This window comes from Pristiophorus japonicus, chromosome 18, assembly GCF_044704955.1.
Source record: "Pristiophorus japonicus isolate sPriJap1 chromosome 18, sPriJap1.hap1, whole genome shotgun sequence".
In the NCBI taxonomy this organism is placed as follows: Eukaryota; Metazoa; Chordata; class Chondrichthyes; family Pristiophoridae; genus Pristiophorus; species Pristiophorus japonicus.
Window position 1 is genome coordinate 16,088,480 of NC_091994.1, and position 18,743 is coordinate 16,107,222.

At 43.8% G+C, this 18,743-nt stretch overlaps 1 protein-coding gene across 4 annotated transcripts in view; it reads right to left on the minus strand.

The window, feature by feature from the left end:
• Positions 1-18,743, minus strand: part of LOC139228568 (phospholipid phosphatase 2-like) — a 119,334-nt gene that overhangs the window by 28,615 nt on the left and 71,976 nt on the right. For all 4 annotated transcript variants that reach the window (XM_070859697.1, XM_070859695.1, XM_070859694.1 and 1 more), the window contains one exon: positions 2,962-3,113. In XM_070859697.1, the coding sequence (XP_070715798.1) occupies positions 2,962-2,997 (36 nt within the window). In that variant the 5' untranslated portion in view covers positions 2,998-3,113. The remainder of the gene's footprint in view (positions 1-2,961; positions 3,114-18,743) is intronic.

Below are 18,743 nucleotides of genomic sequence, written 5' to 3' on the forward strand. Positions count from 1 at the left end.
AGCTTCAGGAATGCTAGCTGTTTGATTCCATGTGGCTCAGGATCATCCCACAAGGGTTCAGGTGACACAAACAGAAAATCCTAAAAGGCAAGCACCTTAAACTAAATGGGTGTCTTTATTCTGTGCATACATTGTACAGCTAAAGAGTGTTCAATAGAGATAAGAATGAACGAATGAGCGAAAGACCTACATTTAGATAGCGTCTTTCATGACCACCGATTGTCTCAAAGCACTTTACAGCCAATGAAGTACTTTTGAAGTGACGCCACTGTTGTAATGTGGGAAATGCGACAGCCAATTTGTGCACAGCAAGCTCCCACAAACAGCAATGTGGTAATGACCAGATAATCTGTTTTTATGTGATGTTGATTGAGGGATAAATATTGGCCAGGATCCCGGGTGATAACTCCCCAGCTCTTCTTCGAAATAGTGCCATGGGATCTTTTGCGTCCACCTGAGAGGGCAGAGGGGGCCTCGGTTTAATGTTTCGTCCGAAAGATGGCACCTTCAGCAGTGCAGCGCTCCCTCAGCACTGCACTGGACTATCAGCCTAGATTTATGTGCTCAAGTGCCTGGAGTGGGTCTTGAATCCACAACCTTCTGGCTCAGAGGCAAGAGTGCTCCCCACTGAACCACAGCTGACACTGCGGAGCAAAACTTCTTAAATCAGCGTCATAAGATGTAGACTTTCCATAAAGAATACAACATTAAGAAAAGTGCACAAAAATCGCCAATTTGAAATTCCCCAAAGGCTCAGTGTGTTTATCCAGTGACTCACTGATCCATGCAGATGGGAAGGGTTTCCGCTTCAATCCATTGTTTGTGTTGAACCAGCCGAGCTCAGCCAGCACAGTAGCAAGATTGCTACAGGTGGCCTTCATGGCCCTGGACTTGGGAGTAGAAAGATCAGCCAGCGTTCTCACTAGCGATAACTATCCAGATAATGTCCCCTCTGCCCCCGTCCGCTCCCACCCAGCCGTAGTGAATAGATTACTAACACCTCTTGTAAGGTTCATACACGAATAATGGCCAATTGGGCAATGTACCAGAGGGCAGCAAGGGGCTGTGGAATTGTTACCCAGCAAGCAGTATGCATCTTCAGGAGGAGAGGCCGGGGGGGGGGGGGGGGGGGGGAGGGGGAGGGGGGGGGGGTGGAGAAAACTGGCACGAAAAAATAAATTACAATCAACATATGTACACAATCACATGGTCCTTCATTGGTCTAATGGAGTAATTGTGTTGGGTGCTGGCATTGACATCAACAACTAATATAGCAATCGGCTCGGGATCCTTTTTGTTGATTTGCAAAAGACTGACCAACATATGTGAAAAAGAGCATACCCTTCCCAGAGAACCATAAACCCTGTTCAGATAATGATACACGTATCCAAGGGCTAGATATTAACCTGGAGGCGGGGAGAGGGCAGGGAGGTCAGGAAACCAGGAAGAACAGGTTCTCCGAAAGGTCCTGCCGAAATTAATGCTAGGACCTGATTAGCATTTTCTAATCTCCATTTCCCCACCGCAACCAGCCTAATTGAGAGTCAGAGGCAAGATCGGAGGCTGGAGTCAAGATTGGGGGGGGGGGGGGGGGGGTGAGGATTGGAAGCAAGAAGGCAAAAGCACAGGGGAGATCGGAGGCCTCGTGGAGGAGGTCGGGTGGGTGTCCGATCGCGGGGTGTGAGTGAAGCGGGTAAACTGGATCCAGCAGGTAAGTGGAAAGGCACTTACCTCCTGGATCCAGGAGTCCTTGCCTCCTTTTAGCCGACAGGTTTCCCGAGGCCCGGAAAACTCGGCCGGCCAGTGTTAAATTTAAAATGGTGATTAAATATATGAGACAAACAGCCTCGTTATAAGAAGTAATTTGCCAACCTACCTCCTAGAAGCAGGTTGTTTGCCCACCACCTGTCCTGCTTCCGTTAAAATCGGAAGTGAGCAAGTGGGTTGTGCTCGGGATTCAGATATTTAACATTTTAACATCCTACCCACCTGTTTTGTGGGGTTAAAATCCCTCCCATGAGTCTGTAGATCATTCAGATCTTTAATGAGCTATGTTAAAGAAATGGCCTGTTTCCTTGATTCCACTGCTCTAGAGGTGGTAACACGTGCCAGAATATCTTCTTCATCTTCTTTGGCAATCCCCCGGAGTCGAGGATGACTTGCTTCCACACTAGTACGAGTTCTAATACGACTAATGAGTCCTATGCGGGATCTACAGACTCTGTCACAGGTGGGGCAGGTGGTGGTTGAAGAGACGGGTGGGTGGGGTGCTTGGTTTGTCGTAGGCTCCTTCCGCTGTTTGTACTTGGCTTCCGCGTGCTCCCAAGGAAGAAACTCAAAAATGTTCGGTGCCTTCTCAGATGGTTCTCCTCCACTTTGAGCGGTCGTGGGGCAGGGATTACCAAGAGCCAGGGGGATGTTACATTTTTTCAAGGAGACTTTGAAGTATTTTCTCTGCCCTCCTGGGACTCGCTTGCCGTGATGGAGCTTGGAGTAGAGAGCTCGATTCGGGAGTCTTGTATCAAGGCATGCGGACAATATGGCTCATTGGAGACTGGCAGCCCTTGGATACCTTGCCCACATACCTTGATGACAAAGCGTGGACAGGGAGTGCCAACAGACTAGTTTATCATAGGGGGGTACCACAACCATATCATGTTTCTGTAGTGGTCACTAGGTAGTGATCAGAAGCAAAACTCTGCCCAATTTGTTTCCACTTCCTTAAGCTTCCCCAGTTACCACCTTGATCAAGATCAGCTAACTCAGCAGAACTCTTGACTGAATCCAAGACCTTCTGGTCCATATAACCAAGCTCCATACCAATTGGTATCACCGAGCGATCGGGAGTAGTGGTCCCATTTCAAATATTGCCTGGCAACAGATATTTTTATTAATATAAAAGTATGTACTCATGGTATTCATTCAGAAACAAGTAGTAAAGTCAATCAGTCAGTCACTCACAATTATGATGCAGGATGGAGTGATAACTGCTGCCATCAGCCAAGGCGTAATGGTGTCCTTTTTGTATGGATATTTGATACTGTCATCGTTGCAGTAAAATCCTCGTATATTTGGCTTCGCATGCAACGTCAATATGACAAACGGTAACGCTGCTGTGAAAGGATAAAAATAAATCATCAAAGCAATGTCAGAGATTGTCGGAGCCCATTGTGCATTCTTACACGGGGCACAGCTATTAGCACAACAGAAGCATTCCCGTATCACTGCCTCTTCGGAGTCTATGGTGAGCCGCGCTTCAAAGGGTCGTCGCGCTCCACCGGTATAGCATCAGCGCAACGCCAAAACCACTTCGCACAGGCACTAAACTTGGGAGCGGGAAGTGGGTGCCAAGGCCCAGGTAGCTCCTAAGCAACAAAAGACTATTTCTCCAGGGAATCTCATTCAACTTGGGCATCAGGTTGGGGCCTGATGCTGAATTTAGCCTACTGTCAGTAGTGGCTCAGTGGGTGACACACTCGCCTGAGTAGGAAGGTTGTGAGTTCAAGTCCCACTCAGAGACTGGAGCACAAAAATCTAGGCTGACACTCCAGTGCAGTACTGAGGGAGCACTGCACTGTTAGAGATGCTGTCTTTCGGATGAAACGTTATCCCCGGTGCCCTGGCCAATATTTATCCCTCAATCAACAGGACAAAATAGATTATCGGGTCATTATCACATTGTTGTTTGTGGGAGCTTGCTGTGCGTAAATTGGCTGCCTCGTTTCCCACATTACAACAGTGACTACACTTCAAAAAGTGCTTCATTGGCTGTAAAGCGCTTTGAGACATCCGGTAGTTGTGAAAAGCACTATATCAATGCAAGTCTTTCCGTTCCTTTCCTTTAAAACTTCCAAAAAAAGCCAAGACGATTCGTACTGACTCGACAGATGGACTTTCACTTTCAGAACTGCTCCAGAACCGCTTTTCTCCCTCCACCCACCAATCGGGTTGTGACTCCACTGCTAAGCTCACAGTGACCAGTGGAGGATTAGACAGCCTTGATAATACTCATAGCCCCACAATTAACAGAAAGACACACTAAGCAATATGCACAGCCAGCAACGAGTCCTAAAAAGAAAGATAGACTTTCTTCAGACAGACTGGTGACCTCTAGAATGTTAATGGTGGGGATTCAATGTTGATAATGCCATGTTATAATGTAGGAAACACAGCAGCCAAATTGCACACACAAGGGCCCACAAACAGCAGTGAGATAATGACTGCATAAGCTGTATTAGTGTTGTTGATTGAGGAATAACTATTGATCAGGACATCAGGGAGCACCCCTACTCTTCTTCGAAAAGTGCCATGGAATCTTTTATGTCCACCTCAGACAGTGCAGCATTCCCTCAGTATTGCACGGAGGTGCCAGCCTAGATAATCTGATGCAAGTTACCACTGAGACACAGCTAACTTTCCATGAAAAAGTCCCATGGTTTTTAGATCTACCATGTTGATGATGATTTGACCCAGAACTAGAGAGATTAAAAAAAAAATTGAATCCTCGGCAGGAATCAGGAGGGAGAGAGCAACAGGGGACTTGATAGAAGTCAGGAAGGAGAAAGCAAAAATGTCAGTCTGGGAACACAAACAGCTGTAATATAGCAGATTCAGAACAGAGGGCCAAGTCATTACTCAGTGCCACTTAGTCCCTGGGAGAGTTCTATTTTCATAATTTTACCATGCAAAAATAAAATTTTCCCGAGACCAAAAATGCTACATTGCGAGAGTAATCTTGCAATGAGATTGTGCTGCAACACAACTTCCAAGCTTTTCAGAAAGGAGACCTAGCGACCATATGGTTATTTTATGTACCACAGTCGGTATCGGTCAGTTGTCTGGATTATGGCACATATTCAATTTTAAGGATTATCAGAGACAATGGAGGGCATTAAGCCATTCAATGGAAGTAGAGATTAGGTTGTTCAATATCACCAGAGACTATGACTCAGGAGAAACAAAACACAGTCAGGATACAGGAAACACTGGCTACGTTAAGAAATCGTTTTTCTTGGATCTATTTCATGATTTATATTGACAACATTTCAAAGTTTTTACATTTCTGGAATGCTCTTCAAAGCCTCTTGAAAAATAGACTGCTCAAGAGCCTTTTGCAGTTGTTCCTTAACAGACATTTTTGGCAGACTGTTTCAGACCCCCATGGAAAAACTAGCCCAACAGTTTAGATTTACCACTTCTATTGTCCCACTTGACCCAGAAAAACAGTACAGCCAACATGTTTCTTGGTCCTAGTCCAGCAATGCCTCAATTTCAAAATTCTCACCCTTGTTTTCAAATCCCTCCACGACCTCACCCCCTCCCTATCTCTGTAACCTCCTGCAGCCCTTGGGCTATCTGCATTCCTTCAATTCTGGCCCCTTGTGCATCCCCTATTTTCTTTGTTGCTCCATTGGTGGCCGTGCCGTTAGCTGCCTAGGCCCTAAATGCTGGAATTCCCTCCTTAAACCTCTCCGCCTCTTTCCTCCTTTAAGACACTCCTTAAAATCTACCTCTTTGACAAACTTTTGGCCACCTTTCCCAACCCGTGGGATATTTTACTACATTGAAAGGTGCTATATAAATGAAAAATTTTATTGTTTAGCAAAATACAACGTCTGGTGGGGTTGGAGACATTGGTAGCCGTGCTTTGGTGAGGTAACCTGGACTCTACATATCTATGTAAAGGGCAGACTCCGGACAGGTAAAGCATCTTGTAAGACACTTGTTCGTAAAGGCTTAAGTGACGATATTAATAGCAGTATAATAAGCTCATGATATTGATGCAGGCCATTGTATTAGACTAATCTTAGCTGCAATAAACAAAATGTACTAAAGTTATTTCTCAGACAATGTAACTTGTTGACAAAAGCTCACTGAAGATTTCACCCAAAAGCAGCTTAGCTTAGCAGCAACTGACTTTTTGAAACTATGCAAAGGATGAAAAAATATGCAAGGAACTGAATATTGTCATGCTCAGAAGGACAGATTAGATTTAAGTACTTTACATAGTGATTGGTGAAATAAGAAAACAAAGACTTGCATTTATATAGCGCCTTTCACGATCTCAGGACATCCCAAAGTGCTTTACAGCCAATTAAGTTATTTTTAAAGTGTCGTCCCTGTTGTAATGTAACAAACATGGCAGCCAACTTGCGCACAGCAAGCTCCCACCAACAGCAATATAATGACCAGTTAATCTATTTTTGTTATGTTGATTGAGGGATAAATATTGGTCTTGAGTTTTGAGTTTAATTATCCCAAGTAATCTAGTTATGCAATCAACTGTTAGTTCAATCAGGAATTATGCATTTTACATTCATTTGGCATGACCATACATCTCTTTTCCTGCCAATCTGGAAGAGGAACATTGGCTAACTTGTTCCCTCCCGCCCTCCCGCCCCCCCGCCCCACTTCCAACCTTCACGTCTCTTCTGTCACCCCAACTGGGATCAGTACACTCAGTGCAGACCAAGAATCTAACTTCGGGGCCTCCTGTAGACGGTTTACCATTACTCCAGCCACTGCCCATGTAATCACCAGGCCATTGGGGGTAGCAACCAAATTGCTCTATTAAAAAAAGTCTGCAGCATTATACTCAAAGAGGTGAATGAAAATGTGCCAACAGAGGTTCAGCTCTGGCAAAGCACCTGCACCTGGCGTATTAACCTGCTGTTTCTCTTTACTGATAGATCTGCTGTGTATTCCCAGCATTTTTTGGTTTTTGTTTCAGATTTCCAGCACCGGCAGTTTTTTTTTTCCTTCCCTCACATTAGCGTCAGGATTAAAACTCCGATGTTGTAATGCTGGGAAGGCTCTCACAGAGAGGGGAGGCAACATATCCTGTCTGTCAGCAAAAAGGTGTCGCGTTTCAGTATAATTAGCAAATTAAGAACAGAACCACATTTCCGTAAATGAAATTCACTTTTGGGAGAGACAGATCAGACAGTGTGTTCCTGTTTCCAGGCTATCTCATGCTCGTTAATTCCTGCAAGGAGACAGGAGTGCCTCCATTAATATGATGAAAGATCCGGCAATTAAATAATCACAATAGGTTTTCCTTCTTTGTACAATATGCTGCTGTACCATGTCACCTAGACATTGCATCACATTCTCCATTGAAAATGATCTAACCTTTCTGTACTAGTACTTCTGCTTGCTGCCCTCATTGCTCAGTTGGTAAATACACCGGCCAGTATGGAACCGAGGCACCTCGATGAAGTTCATCCCTGGTCTGTGTACAGTACAGGTGCTAGAATTGGCCTCAGTGATACGGGACTATAGGGAGATGGGGAGGGAAAACGATAGTTAAAGTTCCCGCAATCCCCCCTCCCTAATTGTTAGTGGCTGCCATTAGGAAGTGGTTATGTGGGTACTGTGTCAGCTGTGGCTCAGTGGGTAGCACTCTCGCCTCCGAGTCAGACGGTTGTGGGTTCAAGTCCCACTCCAGAGACTGGAGCACAAAAATCTAGGCTGACACTCCAGCACAATACGGACGGAGTGCTGCACTGTTGGAGGTGCCGTCTTTCAGATAAGATGTTAAACCGAGGCCCCGCCTACTCTTTCAGTTGGATGTAAAAGATCTCAGGGCACTATTTTGAAGAGTAGGGGAATTATCCCTGGTGTCCTGGCCAGTATTAATCCATCAACAATACTAAAACAGATTATCTGATCATTATCACATTGCTGTTTGTGAGAGCTTGCTGTGCACAAATTGGCAGCTGTATTTCCTGCATTACAACAGTGACTGCACTTCAAAAGTACTTCATTGGCTATGAAACGCTTTGCAACGTCCTGAGGTTGTGAAAGGCGCTATATAAATGCAAGTCTTTCTTTCACTGTGGGAAGGACCCTCTGTTTACAGCACATCTTGCAAATTTATCTCAACAATAAAGATATTATGACTCTAAGAATGCAACAGCCCAAATTGCTCTCTCGTTTTCTGTGTTAACCACATGGTATTATAGATCAGCTAGCAGGATCAGCTCCAAGAATCACATTTCACAATCATGCAACGCAGCCATTACACTTTTCCAACAAAAAGTAAGAGTTCAGGTATGTAACTTGCAATTACTTCAAGTGAAAGTTTTACTGTCGACTGAAGATAACTGTAAACTTCGGGGAATTTTAACTGAAATTTTAACTGAGTTGAATCCTTGGTCCTGATCAAACCCTGACCTCCGACTTGGAGAAACACAACTAGAGGGGTCAATTGCGACTGAATTCCAAACAGATTCACATAATTCCATGGTGCATATCGAACAAGCTGTGGGGAAAAAAATTGGCTTGCACGTAAGAAACAGCCAACTATCATCAAAACAGAAACCAAATCACTACATTGTGTCTGACCAGTTTGTTTTGCTCCCAGGCAGTTTGGAAGCCCACCAAAATAGTTATTGTACACTCTCAGACCAGATTGTGGTCTAAGACTCCAATTCTGAATGTGCAGAATGGAGTACCAAAGGGATGAACCAAGGTGGGCCAAATGGCCTTCCTTATCTGTAATTAGTCAACATAATTAAAATCCTCAAAGATGAATCACTTTAATAACCAAGGGCAGATGTTTCACACTACAAAACTGATTGTTTCCTATTAAAATCCTACTAAAGATCCTCGCTATGTATGTGATTGGCAGGAGAATCTACTATCATTACACACACAAAATGGGGGACAACACAGAGTTGGATATGGGTTTGTCATTTAAGCAATGTTTATATTTGTGCAAAAGGCAATATTGTGCTAATGTGTGTATAGAAATTAAAATCCGGTGATCAAAAATTAATTATTTCAAAAAAAGTCAAATAATATTAAAAGTGGATAGTAAGAAGAGTCGTTGCCCAGACAAGTTGTTTTCTGTAAAGCATATGTCAATCACACAGGAGCAAAATTCCCCAATGGTAGAGCCCATTATGGACCATATTCTCCTTGTGTGGAACGGAGGGAAATGAAAAAGTAGAGACGAGTAAACAAGAATGGTAGTTACTGGAAACACGCCAAAAAAAATCTAGCATTATGTCTCGTCTTATGCACATTGTAAAAACAGCTGAAAGTTAACTTATGAATAAAAGAAAAAGAGAACATTCCTCCTTAAGGGTTTGCTCAGGACATGTAGGCCTTGTTAAAGGCAAATGAGAGAAACGTGTGCAGAACTACTTGGATGAAGAGGGGGAATATAAATGACAATTGAGTCCTGAGCTACTGCTTCGTGCTTGCATGAGTCAATAGAAAGGCTGGGATTTCAAAGATTCACCAGAGATTGTGTTTTGAGACAACAATTAATGCAGACCATTATAATGTGTAAGTGGGCAATATTCCAGATGTGGAAAAATGCAGTCTTGGTTGATGAATTCGGAGCTAGAAGTATGTAGGGAGTGGGGAGCCAAATAGATGGCTTCAAGTTGCTAATGTTAAGCTGAATGAAAGGCCATCAATATCAATGCTGGTGGGGGAAGAGTTGGGCACGGCCAAGGAATAGCATGTGAATGACAAATAGGAGGGGACTAAGGATGGGAGTCCAGTGGTTTACCACAATTGACTGAAAGCACAGGAGCAGAAACCATCATGAAGACATTGAGATAGACCACAAAGAAGAGGTGGTGGAGAATGAGGTGGTCAATGCCAAAGGCTTCATGAGGGTTGAGGAGTTCCTCACACACAGTTGTTCAGAGTCCCAAAACTCCTTCCACTTGAGACAGCAATCTGCATTCATTTTTTCCGATCTAGTGTACAGTATTTGCTGCACACTGTGTGGTCCTGTGAACATACTAAACGCAGATTAGGTGGCCACTTTGCCAAATCTCTACATTCTGCTTGTGTGTCCCGAGCTCGCTGTGGCTTACCTCTTTAACTCCTCCTTCCCATTCTGACTCTAACCTCAGCCATTGGCCTTATACAGTTCCAACATAGCTCAACTTCAGCCTCAAGAACAGTAGCTCATATTTCTCCTAGGCAACCTGAATATTGACTTCAGACTTTAGTCATACCCTCATTTTCAAATGTGTTTGAATTCATACCCGACTCCAAGGATTTCCATCTCTACCCTTTCTTATGATCTACCCATCCTTTATTTCTTTAATATCTTAGTGTTTTTGTTTATTACTTGAATGGGTTGATTGTTGCACCATTCCACACAATTGCTTTCTGTGTTTATTTTTTTATTTATCCACCTTTCAGGTGGATGTACAAGATCCCATAACATTATTTTGAAGAAGAGCAGGGGAGTTCTCCCAGGTGTCCTGGCCAATATTTATCCCTCAATCAACATAACAAAAAAACAGATTATCTGGTCATTATCACATTGCTGTTTGTGGGTGCTTGATGTGCACAAATTGGCTGCCGCGTTTCCTACATTAGAACTTCAAAAAGTACTTCATTGGCTGTACAGCGCTTTGGAACGTCCGATGGTCATGAAAGGCGCTATATAAATGCAAGTCTTTCTATAAAAAACAATTTCCGCTTCCCTTTTTCTGAGTGCCAGCTTCTAGTTTCTCAGTTCTGAAGAAGGGTTTGCATTCAAAATGTAAACTTGTCTGTTCTCCCCCACAGTTGCTGACTGAGCTACTGGAGGCCATTTTAACTGAATCCCTCCATTGGAAAACTGGATTTTTACCCTTCATTGAAGAACAATATTGGGCTGGGTGTAAAACTGGCATCTCTCCCAATCCCGTGGGCTTCCCACTCGGCCTGTTAGGTTCAAGTGACCCCCACGTAATTGCAGCATTTGTTGGCTTTGCATCCGATGTCCAGCATCTGCACTATTTTATTTACTTGAATTTCAAAGCAACTTTTCAAATTCATTTCACTAAAGAATCAAACAAAAAAAACTTCACAAAATGGATTCCACTGCAAATGACATGCCAAGACGAAGGGAATGTCATGTCCAAAGATATGGCCTGTTTCCACTTTGGAGCCAAAACAAAAGTTTGCAGGAATAAGGTGGGTTGTTAATCATTAGGCGAGGGGGAAGGGCAAGAGAAGAACTGCATCCGGGTTCAATGGAAATATCTTAGAGGTTCCAAAATATATTTTGTAAACATTATTATTTTTTTGCCTCAAGTTTTGGACAAGGTCAGCTTTCGAGACAGAAAAACTGCCACAATGTCCTGGAAATGAAAGGTGAAGAGGTAAACAACGTCATAACTTGGCAGACTGCCTCCCAGTAGCTTATCCTGTTGGCTGACTGATAAAAGATCACCAGAAAAGAGACAAATAACAGTGTATCCCATGGATAGTTAAGTAACGATTGACAGCATTGCAAGAGAGAAGGCTATTGCAAGAGAGAAGGCTATTGTGGTCATTGTGAAGTATTTCCTGCACAGAAAAAGTTACTGAATTTTTCCATCCCAATGTAAATTGAAATTATCTTGTTCTAGGCAAGATTAATGGAGTAATACTATACCGTGGGGTCAGCAAGCTATGTGGGGCTATGTGACTCAGTTGGTATATTGGGAAATTGCAGGCAAACTCTGCACAATTTTCTGTTTCATAGACTAATGGTTCCGCTTTGGTCGTCAATCTAGACTGAGTTCCCCCAGAGTGTTAGTAAGGCTGCAACAATTGGTCTCAGTGTCCCGTGACTGGTAATGGGAAGAAAAATTTGCTCATGCAAAAAAGGTTCATGCACTTAAATAACTATTCAGTAACCCCTAATGCAATGTTCCATTTTTAAAATGGGTGCACATTGAACTTAACATTGAAAAAGCTGGACCCGCTTCTCATCGGGCCCAAGTTGCTCTGATATAGGGCCCAAGTTTCGGGCCGCGCCTAGGACGGCGCAGCCCCGACCTGGACGCCCGTTTTTCGCGCCACTCCCTCCCTCCCGCTCTCCCTTCTCTCACCCCCCCTCCTCCCCCTCCCTCCCCTTTCCCCTCGCTCCTCCTACCTCTCCTCCCCCTTCCCCTCCCTCCCTTCTCACCCCCCTCCCCTCCCCTCCCTCCCTTCTCACCCCCCCACCCCTCCCTTCTCACCCTCTCCCTTTTCACCCCCTCCCCTCCCTTCTCACCCCCTCCCCTCCCTCCCTCCCTTCTCAGCCCCTCCCCATCTCTCCCTCCCTTCTCACCCCCTCCCCATCTCTCCTCTCTCCCCCCCACCCTCCCTCCCTTCTCACCCCCTTTCCTCTCTTCCCCCCACCCCCTCTCCCCCACCCCCTGCTGTCAGAAACACAGACACTGACAGACAGAGAGATAGAGACACTGACACAGACACACTGGGGGGTGGGGGCATCCCAGCATGCTGTTGGAGGGCTCCCTGTGCTGCAGTCAGTAAGTAGAAAATGTTTTATTTATTGATTTAAAAAAAAATTATTTCTTATTAATTTTTTTGGATTATTTATTGGTTGATTTATTGATGTTTTTATCATTTATTATTGATGATGGCTCTTTATTTGTAAAACTGAAATGTTTAATGTTTGCAAACTTCCCTTTAAAACCCCCTCCCTCCATTCCCTACGCCTGATTTGTAACCTACACCTGATTTTCTAAAGTGTAGACAAGGTTTTTTCGAGCGTACAAAAATCTTCACTTACTCCATTCTAAGTTAGTTTGGAGTAAGTTTTCACTGACGAAACTTTGAAAACAGTGGCCGGACACGCCCCCTTTTGAGAAAAAAATTCTGTTCCAAAGTGAAACTGTTCTAACTGACTAGAACTGGAGCAAACTAAATGCCGAGAATTTGAATTTCTAAGATACTCCGTTCTACACCAGTTGCTCCAAAAAATCAGGAGCAACTGAGGCCGAAACTTGGGCCCATTAAGTCCAATGATATATACGGTGAGCAGAAGTGGCAGTAGAACTGAACCCTGAGCGGCATCACTAACCACTTCCACTGGAAAAACGCAGCTATTAATTCCTACTCTCCCTTCTAATCAATTTTTTTATCCAGTTTTCTATTCTTCCCCTTATTTCCATACCCTTTAATCTTTTCCAATAGTCTCCTGTGCGGTATCTTGTCAAAGGCTTCCCTGAATTCCGTGTCCACTACATCCACTGCATTTCCTCCATCTACCATGGCTGTTACCTCCTCAAAGAATGCTACGAGGTTTGCCAAATACGATCGCCCCTTCTGAAATCCGTGCTGGCTACTAACTTTTGTCTTTGTCTAGATAAATGATAATTTCATCCTTAGAGATTCTCAAAATTTTCCCTAACACATATGTTAAGCTAATTAGCCTGTAATTTCCAAGGTCAGTTCTCGCTCCCTTTTTAAAAATGGGCACTATATTGGTCACTCACTCGTCCTTTGGCACACATTCACACTCAATAAAGCCCCGAAATGTAATTTCTAGGACCTCTGGAATTTCCTCCCTCAGGATATGTCCTGCTAAGCCTGGAGCTTTGTTTTCGTTTAGCCTACCTAACTTATGCAATATCCATCATAATATCACTCATCTCGTTCTCAATCACTTCAGGATTCTAAGTGTTCTAGCTTTTGTAACTGACATTCATGGAGGAGGTTACAGAGATAAGGAAGAGCAAGGCCATGGAGTGATTTAAACAGGAGGATGAGAAATGAGTACTGGGGGCCCAGGATCCAATGCAGGCCAGCAAGAGATGTGCAAGGGAAACATGTTAAGGACAGCAGAGTTTTTGGATGAGCTCAAACTAATGGAGGATGTTAGTTCGCTGATATAACCCACTGCAAATTCCGGACCATCAGCAGTATTAGATTAGATTAATGTCAGCTGTGGCTCAGTGGGTAGGACTCTCGCCTCTGAGTCAGAAGGTTCAAGTCCCACTCCAGGGACTTGAGCACAAAAATCTAGGCCATTACTTCAGGGCAGTAAATTTGCCACGTTATAATTGCACCCTTCCACTGCTGCCCAGTTTCTCAGCTTGTCCTGTAGAGAATTTTTTTATGGTCTAATCAACACACTCCAGTGTAGCACTGAGGGAATGTTGCACTGTCGGAGGTGCTGAGTTTCGGAGACATTAAACCGAGGCCCCGTCTGCCCTCTCAGGAGGGCGTAAAAGATCCCATGGCACTATTTTGAAGAAGAGCAGGGGAGTTATCCCCAGTGTCCTGGGCAATATTTATCCCTCAATCAACATAACAAAAACAGATTATCTAGTCATTATCACATTGCTGTTTATCGGAGCTTGCCGTGCGCAAATTGGCTGTCGCGTTTCCCACATTAGAACAGTGACTATATTCCAAAAATACTTCATTGGCTGTAAAACGTTTTGAGATGTCCGGTGGTCATGAAAGGCACTATATAAATGCAAGTCTGTCTTTCTTTAGCAGTAGTCCTAGTATGACAATGAGGACAAATATGGCCTTCAGAAAATCTGCTTTTTGTCATTCTGGCCCTCTGTTTAGAGGCCATGCAGGAAGGGAAAGATAGAGTTTAGGAATTTTATGTTATAGTTAGCAGCCAGCAAAAAAGAGTGCTGAAACAGAGATCTGTATGCCCTGTTAAGTCACGTGACTGGTTCCTGAAGTTATCAGCCATCTTACAGCCTGTGTGTTTGTGAGGTCGTACCGAAAACATAACATTGGCAACGAAGGATAGGATAATCGAATAACCTAGCTGAAATTTTTGTTGGTGGATAATTCAGCCATCTGAGAGAGATTTTGAGAGCTTCTCTGTTTTGATTAACAGCTAAAAATTCAAGATAAATTACAAGCACACTTGGCTGAACTGCCAGAGTCCAGATGGTCACGCCTGTGGGAATAATAGGGCGCTTGGGGAAGTTTCAACGCTACCGTAAAAGTTTCAGAGTATATGTGGAGCGGCTAGAAATGTTTTTCACCACAAATGGTATAAAAGTCCCCGATGATGAAAACCATAACCAGGTGGTGTTGGAAAGAAAACAGGCTATTTTCTTAACTGAAGCAGGGCCCAAAGTGTATGAAACCCTGAAAAATTTGCTTGTGCCTGTCAAGCCAAAGGACACATCACTTAAGCAGATTCTAGTTAGAACAGCACTACAGTCATGAGCCCCTGGAAATTGCTGAAAGTTATCGTTTCAGAATAAGAGATCTGTTAACCGATGAAGGTATCAGTGAGTACATTGTAGCATTAAAAAAGCTATCTATTCACTGTAATTTCGGAAACTTTCAGGATCAAGCATTGCGTGACCGCTTTGTTTGTGGTCAGAATGAAGCAATCAGAAGAAAGTTATTGACAACTCCTAACTTGACTTTTGATTTAGCTTGTCAGACAGCTATGTCAATGGACATGGCCGACCAATATTCCCAAGAAGTTCGTACCAGTCAGACAACCGAGGTGAATCGCCTGCAGGTTAAAAGTAAAAGGCTGTTGGGCCCCAAGGTCTCAGCAACTGGCAAGGGTAACAGAGCATTGAAGTCATGCTATCGGTGTCTGAGACAACACATTGCTCAAAGTTGTCCATATGTGAAGGCAGAGTGTTTCTTCTGCAGGAAAACTGGGCATCTTGCGAAGGCATGCCGACTGAAAAGTAAATCAACTTACACAGCTATAAGTAGAAATCCTCAGAGACTATATAGCATGGAAGAAAAACAACAGGACGAGGAGGTTTTAGAGCTACATATCATCAGGAGCACGAGGGTATCTAACAGCGATTCGAAAAGTATCATCATTCACATAGATGCTGCAGGAACCAAGATACCCATGGAAATAGACACTGGTGCATCCGTGAGTGTAGTACCGGAATCGCTCTATCTCGGCAAATTGCGTGATTTTCCATTGGAGAAATCCAAGATACTGCTGCAAGGCTACTCGGGAGAGAACATTCCCGTGGTTCGTTGTATCACCGTACTGGTGAAATACAAGGATCAATTTCAGAGCTTGCCTTTCTTAGTAGTGGCAGGAGACAAGCCTGCCTTACTAGGAAGAAAATGGTTGGAATCACTGAAGCGGGATTGGAGTGAGATTTTTCATGTTGAAATGAGATCTGCATCAAAGGATGATTTCATCAAGAAGTATCTGAAGGTGTTCTGCGAAACAGGCAGTTCGATCCAAGGCTTCAAGGCAAGTGTCAGGGTACAGAAGGATGCTAGATCAGTTTACTGCAAGCCACGTCCTGTACCATATGCACTCAAGGAGAAAGTTGAGCAAGAACTCAAAAGACTAGAGACTGAGAACATTATCTCTAAGATAGATCTATGTAATTGGGCTACACCCATTGTTGTTGCACCCAAGTCCAATGGTAAGGTAAGATTGTGTGGTGATTATAAAGTAATCTTAAACCAGGTTCTAGAGGGTAATCTCCCCAATCCATTGCCAAATGTAGAAGATTTGTTCACAGCACTGACAGGTGGTCAGATCTTTTCAAAGTTGGATCTTACGAATGCCTACTTACAACTTGAACTAGATGAGGAGTCCAAGTCATGCTTGACTATAAATACTCATCTAGGCCTATATCAATTTAATAGGCTACCATTTGGAAGTCTTCCACCCCTGCCATATTCCAAGGGGTAGTATGTTATTTAGAAGACATATTAATTTCAGCACCAAACAGGCAAATTCATAACATATTGAATGAAGTCCTCAAATGGCTAGAGAAGCACAGAGTACGAGTGACTGCAAGTGTGAGTTATTTCAAAACTCGGTGGAGTACTTATGGCACAGAGTAGACAAAGATGGTTTACATCCAACCAAGGGAAAGCTAAATGCAATCAGAAATGCACCCATTCCCAAGAATGTCACTGACCATCGATCATTTTTGGGTCTTTTGAACTATTATGGGAAGTTCTTACCAAATTAGGCTACAGTGTTACATCCACTGAATGAATGATTGAAAAAACAGGTCCATTGGAAATGGTCAGAAGAATGCGATACAGCATTCAAGGAGTGTAAAAGCCAATTGGTAGAGAACACCATGTTAGTTCACTATAGTTATACCCACCCTGCTGTATGGCTCAGAAACATGGATGACGTACAGCAGAAAACTCAAGTCACTGGAGAAATACCACCAACGATGTCTCCGCAAGATCCTACAAATCCCCTGGGAAGACAGACATACCGACATTAGCATCCTCGACCAGGCCAACATCGAAGCACTGACCACACTTGATCAGCTCCGCTGGGCAGGCCACATAGTTCGCATGCCAGACACGAAACTCCCAAAGCAAGCGCTCTACTTGGAACTCCTTCACGGCAAACGAGACAAAGGTGGGCAGTGGAAACATTTCAAGGACACCCTCAAAGCCTCCCTGATAAAGTGCAACATCCCCATGGACACCTGGGAGATCCTGGCCGAAGACCGCTCTAAGTGGAGGAAGTGCATCCGGGAGGGCGCTGAGCACCTTGAGTCTTGTCGCCGAGAGCACGCAGAAATCAATTGCAGGCAGCGGAAAGAGCATGCGGCAAACTAGTCCCACCCACCCTTCCCCTCAACGGCTATCTGCCCTACCTGTGACAGAGACTGTGGTTCTCGTATTGGACCTAAGAACTCATGTTAAGAGTGGAAACAAGTCTTCCACGATTCCGAGGGACTGCCTATGATGATGAGTTCACTATGGCATATCTACGGAGATCAAGCTAGCATATGACGTCTCTCCGTATGGAGTTGGGGCAGTGATCTCTCGTACTACATAGTGGGGAGGAGAGACCAATTGCTTTTGCTTCATGCACAGTCAGTGCCAGTGAGCATAATTATGCACAAATCGAAAGGGAAGCTTTGGCATTCATTTTTGGGGTCAAGAAGTTCCACAAATACTTGTACAGTCGTACGTTGACCATCGTTACGGACCATAAGCCCCTGTCAGCAATCCTCCATCCAAAGTCTCCAGTTCCAACATTAGCTGCAGCTCGAATGCAGAGATGGGCTTTGATTTTGTCATATAATATTGAATACAGACAATCAACTGATCACAGTAATGCTATGTCTAGATTGCCTTCCCCATCTCAAGTTACACCCGATAGTGAAGAAATGTTCCATTTTTCATACATTGATAAACTGCCGGTCACAGCTGAAGAGATTGGTAGAGCAACCAAACGTGACCCAGTTATGTCAAGGGTGTATAATTATATTGCAAATGGCTGACCAAACCAGGTAACAAGACAAAGATATTCATCCATTCTTCACTTGTAGGAATGAATTATCAGTGGATAAAGATTGTATCATGTGGGGTGCAAAAGTGGTTATACCTAATAAATTCTGGTCCAAATTATTAGGAGATCTTCATGACCAGCACCTGGGAATGTGCTTGACCAAGAGTTTTGCATGCAGTTACTTATGGTGGTCATATGGTGGATAAAAATATAGAGTACGTCGTTCGTCAGTGTACGACATGTCAATCGGTAAGCAAGAAACTACCATCAGTGCCATTACTGCCAGGGAAATGGCCTCCCAGGGTGTGGCAAAGGTTACATGTCGATTTTGCTGAGCTAGGATAACAATTGTTCATTGTGATTGATAGCCATTCCAATGGGTTGAGGTGTTTCCAATGCTGAAAATAACAAGTAAAACAGACATCTTGAGATGATTATTTTCTTAATTTGGCCTCCCAGAAGAAATTGTTTCGGATAATGGACCACAATTTTGTTCAGAAGAATTTGCACAGGTCACGAGCAAAAATGGAATGAAACATACCAAGGTTCCACTGTACCACCCTGCTTCAAATGGTACATCAGAGTGCACAGTACAAATTGTGAAACGTGCCCTCATCAAACAAATGTTGGATCTAAATCCAAAGAAACGACAGTTGTCATTGGACCACAAATGGCTAATTTTCTAATTACATATCGTAATACTCCTCAAGCAACTACTGGTAGAACACCAGCAGAGTTGTTTCTCAAACGACAGCCACGAACCAGATTCTCG